Here is a 6,410-nt window from a genome sequence, read left to right as displayed (position 1 = left end):
CAGGAAGGAAGGAAGGAAAGAGAAAAAAGGAATGGAGGAAGGGGAAAGGGAGAGGGTGAAGGAAAACATATAAGTTGTGGTTCACATTGGCTTCCGTTGGGCGAGATGGTTCCAAGGAGAAAGGGAGCTGTAGGAAGACCCAGCCTTGGGCAAGTGGAAGCTTAAAATGGTGAGTGAGGGACTGACCTCTGCTCAGGACAGAAACAAATAACTGCATGTGGGATAAGCCAGGTCGCTTGGGTGGCGCGTAGGAGACTTTGGCCCTGTGGTTTTGGGGAATGAACTGGGAAAGGACATTGACATCCCAGGTGTGGCTCTGCTGATATCTGTGGTGCATCTTTGAAGCTCTGAGTCACATCAAGGGCCCCACGCTCCAGGTGACTGACGTCTGGCGCTTTGACTTTTCCTACCACGATCCTGTTCATGATTGACTTATACTCCCTAGAGTTCACTATAAGTTTTATATTCAGCTTTTTAATGCCATGGCTATGACATACTGTACTTTTCAGTAATTTGAAAAATAATATGGCAAATGTAAATATTTCAAATAGACCATTATATCTGTAATATATACACTGTAATATATACTTCCTGTAGTCTTAAGAAGTCTGTTTTTACACATTGAAGTTTGCCTCCGACCTTCCTCTGTGTCAGTACTGATGTGGGAGGGGGATGGTGTGTTGCTCAGCCCATTAGCCAGGATGGATGCTGTCAGCACACGAGGATAGAAAATTAAATACACATCAAGGTTGCACCTGCCCTCCTCCTTCGAGCTGTACCGATTCCCTCGGCGCCCATTCTAGGTTATCAGCGCTTGCCTCTCTTCCCCTTTTGATCGCAGGCTCTTTATTGAATCATAAAGTGAGCTCCGGAGATATTAAGGAAGCTGCCCAAGGTCACCCGGGCAGGGAGCAGCTGTGGTAGGCTGGGGTCCAAGTCTTGCTCAGCCTGTCTTATAAGATCACATGGAGTCAGCTGTGCTATTTTGAGAAATTCCTGTCCAGAACCATAGCCACTTTGACCAGGCTGTACCCATCTTGGGGTTCACTTCCTCTGCAGTCCAGAACAGGTGGGGGCGGCTGGGTGTCCGGTGACCCGATGAACACACCCCTCTCTTCTTGTTAACCTCGAACAACCTTGGGGCTTTTAAAATTGGCTGATACTGGTGGTGCTGCAGGCACTGATCTATTTATTGAAAGGAAGAGCTCTCTAGCCCCTTCTTGCCGTTACATTCACATCCTGTCTTTTTGCCTCTCCTGCGAATGGAGAATGATTCTGAGCTTGCCATAGCATTGTTACTGGACTGGGCAGCTGGCAGGACTCAGGTAGGTATAGATATGAGGGCTCAGGCGTGACTATGGATGCTGGCCCATGGAAACTGACACAGCCTGCTGGGGCAGCCTGGCCATGTGACATCTGCTCTTGTCATCTGGATTCCCTTCATAAGCATCTGTTCTAGAGGGATGCTCACACTTCTCAATGCCATGGGTAAAAGAGTGTTCACAGCCGTCTCAATGGCCAGACTGTCCAACAACAGGGAAGCTGCTCATTAAACCACAGGGTGTCTATTCTTCTCTGAGATGCAGCAAAGCACTTTGGCAAAATGAGGCAGATTCCTATATGCCGACCTGGGAGGTTTCCAAGCCCTGCTTTCTGCCGACAAGAAGCAAGCTGCTTGCATGCCATGCACGGTAGATAGAAACCGTATGCGTCCGTGTGGGGCAGGGCTGGAAGGCCACACACAGGAGTTTGGCAACCGTGCCACCTGTGCCCCTCCGTGGAGGAGGCTTGCATACTGTGAACGTGGCATAGTTTATCTAAGCAGTTGCTTCATGACGAACAGCTACAGTTTCCAGGTCCGGGTTCCACGTCTGCAGCTACAGACTGGAAAAAAATGACTGCGAGAAGAGTTTATTTGAACCCTGCTTCTGCAGACTGGAAGTCTGAGGCAAGACTGAGCAGTCACATGACACGCGTGGGCCGCAATGAGGCACCAGACATCCACTCCTGCCACAGCTGGCCCACTTCTGGGGGAGTAAGCCCCGTGCCCTCCTCCTGTTTTAAAGGCCACCTTTCAGCACTTGCCTGGTGAAGTCTCCACATGCGTTCTGGGAGCATTCAGACCATAGCACCAGGCTTTCTTTGGCAAACCACACCATCACACACGTCTGTATATGCATCTGTAGATGTATCTGTGGGAGAAACTTCCAGAAACTATTTCTGGACCTAAAACATCTGTAATTAGACTTATACCAGTTTGCATTCCCAGCAGTAACACTGGAATATGTCCAAAAAAAAAAAAAGAAAAGAAAAGAAAAAAAGAAAAGAAAAGAAAAAGAAAAAGAAAGAGAAAGAAAGAAACCTGAAGTAGCTCAGTGGCGCTCAGGAGGCAGGAGCAGGCAGATTCTACACAGCGAGTTTCAGGCCAGCCAAGGCTACACAGTGAAACCCTTTCTCCAAAGAACAAAAGCCAAGCCAAACAAACAAACAAACAAAAAAACCAAACAGTGTGTGTGTGTGTGTGTGTGTGTGCGCGCGCGTGCATGCGTGCACATATGCTCAAACGCTCGCATGTTTCCACGACACTTAGCATTCAGAGCAGACACTTAGCATTCAAAGCAACCTGTGGCATTTGAAAAAGGCTTGCAAGTAAGAATGTGTGTGCATGTGGTCTTTGCTTAACTGAAAATGAGAGTGAAAACAAAAGCGGATGGGCTGCCAGGTCAGGCAGTTCAGGAGTTAGACCCAGAGGCTGCTCTTTGCCGCTGTGTGGCCCCAGGGAAATGACATATTCTACGAGATGGTCAGTTCCACATCTTAACATTTCAAGACGCTGGCATGTGGGGTTAATGACAGCACTGGCTGTGTAAAGGCAGGAGCAGCAGCCATTTCTGGGCAGGGATAGATGCGGGCTACCCTCTCCCCCCATGCCTGTGGAGGCTCTTGAATGTAGAGCCTCTGGCCTTGGCAGCATGATTTCGATTGATCTAAGCTGGTTACTCAGTCTTCCTAGGTCTGTCTTCGTGACGAGGCACAGGAAGGGTTTAAAACGGAGCTTGGGGGTGACCTGGGACCTGCGTCCTCAGTGACATAAAAGCTTCCGAAATCGGAATGCCTGCTTTTCTCTGCTGCCTGTCCCAGGGCCATCGGTGCCAACCCCCTGTACTGCGACTGCCACCTCCGATGGCTCTCCAGTTGGGTGAAGACTGGCTACAAGGAACCTGGCATTGCCCGCTGTGCTGGACCCCCAGAGATGGAGGGCAAACTGCTGCTCACCACACCTGCCAAGAAGTTTGAATGCCAAGGTGAGGCCAGGGGCGTAAGAGAAGGGATGGTGGGTGCCAGGGACCCCAGGACTCGCCCAGCCCCGTAGGGTCTTCCAGAAACTCCTGGGTCCTTGGGTCCCACTGCTTGGAGAGTCAGATGATATACTTGAGATTCTTCTGATTAGGATGGGTGTCTTCCAGTCTTGATGTCCGACAAACAAACAAACAAAAAAGCTAGGCAGCAAATCCCAGGCCTTGAAGGCTTAGATTCTTTCCTGTGGTTATGTAAGAAAAAAAATCAAAACAGCAGTTTTGAAGCTCCCAGGCTTCTGGCAATACAGTCACCCAGACTTCCCTGAAGATAGGACTGTGCTGGACAAACAGCTGAAGCCCCCCCCCCCTCTGTCCCTGGTGGGGCCGAGGGACCAGCTGGTGCTTTCTGGACATTGGCAGCACAGAGAATCGGGGCGTGACCCGTGCTGAGGCTCTCTGCCTCCAGCATCTACAAACACTTGTTCGGGGACTGATTGACTGACTGGTTGGCGGAGCAGGCCCCCACCCCGAGGCCCTGCAGAACCTTGTGAAGCAAAGACAGGTGGCGCGAGTGACTGCCTGGACTCAGCTTTGTTCGCAGGGGGAGCTGGGGGAGGACCGTAGGGACCCCAGGGCATGGCCCTTGCCCTCTGCAAGCTCAGAGACTGCCATCGGAAATGAAACTGACAGCTCTAGGTTAATGAGGTGGCCCAGGCCACCCTGTGTGCAGGAAGCTGTCACAGCTGTAATAGTTCCAAGGGCCCACAATGTGGCAGCTACTAGGAGCAAGCCGATCTATGCTGATAGGTGTGTGGCATTTGCTAGATGGTGGGGTGGAGCTGAGCTGTATATATATTTTTTATTATTATTAGTGTACTTTTTAACTGAAATATGACAACAGGAAGGTACACAGACATGAGGGAAGAGCTGATGCATGATCACTGAGTTCACTCACGTACCAGTACTGGGCTAAGAAACCGACACATCTGTGCCTGGAAATCCCACCAGCAGCCTCTGTCCCGTGGAAAGCGTTTTTTGTTTTGTATTGGTTCTGGTTTTGCTTTCCCACTCAAGCGCATGCCTTGATATGTTACTGATATGTTACCTCATCTAGAAGGAGCCTTCAGCAGGGAGCCTGAGTTGAGTGGCCAGGTTTTCCTATTCACTCTTACAAGACCTTGGTGTCCCTCCCGGTTGTCACCCAGGTATTATTATTTTCAGGCTACTCTATTCTCGCCAGTGACTGAGGTCTGGAGAAAAGCCTGTGTAGCTTAGAAGGTAACAGAAGGTTCTCGCCTCTTCAGACTCTAAGAGAAAGAACCTCAAGGCATGTAGATCCACCCCCCTGGAGGCTCCCTGCAGAGCCAAGCCCAGGCACATGGGGCTCTCTGCAGAGCAGGCTGCAGGCTGGAGTGTCTGCTTCTGCGGGCATGAAGGGCAGAGTCGGGGACAGTTTGGGGACAGTGAGCAGTCAGGGTTTTGCTACTCTCTGCCTCTTAAGGTGACCCTACCACTGCACAGTTTCCACCTTCTGAGCCCTGCCTACCCATTCATAGGATTCCCTGTATGTGAGTCAGTACCGGATCTCTCAGGGTAGCGCCTCACACGTATACACGTGCCCTTCCTCTGCTAATGTTCTCCCGGCTCCCACAGGTCCCCCCAGCCTGGCAGTTCTGGCCAAGTGTGATCCCTGCTTGTCCAGCCCATGCCAGAACCAGGGCACCTGCCACAATGACCCTCTTGAGGTATACAGGTGTACCTGCCCCAGTGGCTACAAGGTGAGTGGAGGCCGCTGCTGGAGGGACAGAGTTCTCTCTGCTGCGAGGCAGCCTAGCATGGCTGGGTCCGTTGTTTTCTGCCCTGCCTCAGAACAGATGTGTGAGTGGACCTATCACCGGAGAGCCAACCTGTAGACAGATGGGCCAGCCAACCTGTAGACAGATGGTCATATTGGTGAATGGGTGGATGAGTGAAGAAAAGAAGGAGCAGGCAGCCCCATGGCAGACAAGCAGAGCTGCGGAAGCCTCTGTCTTAGATCATGCTAACACCCTAGGCTCTCCCTGGAGTCCTCACCGCTAACATTTCCTCCAGGGCCGAAACTGTGAGGTGTCTCTGGACGGCTGTTCCAGCAACCCATGTGGAAATGGGGGGACCTGCCATGCCCAGGAGGGAGAGGATGCTGGCTTCACGTGAGTTCCCAGGAGCCTGAGATGGGGTGGGGACCGCTGCTGGATAGAGGGGACACACCTGTGCTCCAAATTATGGTCAGCGGTTCTCTAGGGCTTCTCTCACCTGGAAGCCCCCGAAGGACAGCAGGCACCAGACAGCACAGGTTCACAGGACAGGGAGCCGGGGCTGCCTCCTGGTGAAGGGGCCAGGAGTGTGTCTCTGCATGCTGTCAACCTATAGCCAAGAATATACACCATGGTAATGGCAGAAAATGGTTGGGGACATCTAAGACTCTTTTAAATTTCCACACGCACCCCTGAGCCCCCACTTGAAGCTGAACAAATCTCTAGAGGTTATGCCAGGACCCAAGCAGGCCTTAGCCAGCCCTGTGTTACAACTGAGATGACCAAAAGCAAAGCCACATCCTTGGTCACCCCTTCTGGGGTCCTACCTTCGCACAACTCTCACTGACTGGCGTCTGTAGGGAGGGATCCCACCATGATTTCCTGTGCTCTGGGCACAGCTGTGCTCCTCACATAGCATATCTGAACCCTTCCAGAGCAGATGTTATACACACACACACACACACACACACACACACACACACACACACACTAGCCTGCTTTCTCCAGGAAGCCCCAGCCCCCACCCCCTGGCCTCCCAGAGCTTTTCTAAGGAACACAGTACTTAGTTGCTGGAGATAAATTGCCTACTGAACAAATTGGCTCTTCAGAAAATGATGTTGAATCTACGGGCGGAAATGGCCAAACCTACCTCTGCAGACCCAAATTACCAGATGTAAAAAATAAAGCGCTAAGTGCCTCTCCTCCCGAGTTGCCTTGGAAACGCATCCTTACAATAGGCAAGCCCTCCTCAGGGGCAGGCAGCAGCTCAGGCTGAGCTTCCCGCCTTGTCCATTCCTCAGCTCCTACTCAGGGCTGG

General features: G+C 51.6%; 1 protein-coding gene across 2 annotated transcripts in view; it reads left to right on the top strand.

Annotated features, from left to right (window-relative positions):
- Positions 1-6,410, top strand: part of Slit1 (slit guidance ligand 1) — a 143,989-nt gene that overhangs the window by 123,223 nt on the left and 14,356 nt on the right. For both annotated transcript variants that reach the window (XM_021209708.2, XM_029534854.1), the window contains exons 26-28: positions 3,142-3,305; positions 4,953-5,077; positions 5,391-5,488. In XM_021209708.2, coding sequence (XP_021065367.1) covers positions 3,142-3,305; positions 4,953-5,077; positions 5,391-5,488 — 387 coding nt within the window. The remainder of the gene's footprint in view (positions 1-3,141; positions 3,306-4,952; positions 5,078-5,390; positions 5,489-6,410) is intronic.

This window comes from Mus pahari, chromosome 1 (assembly GCF_900095145.1).
Source record: "Mus pahari chromosome 1, PAHARI_EIJ_v1.1, whole genome shotgun sequence".
Lineage (NCBI taxonomy): Eukaryota > Metazoa > Chordata > Mammalia > Rodentia > Muridae > Mus > Mus pahari.
Note: the sequence above shows the minus strand (reverse complement) of the source record. Positions and strands in the feature narration are given on the sequence as shown.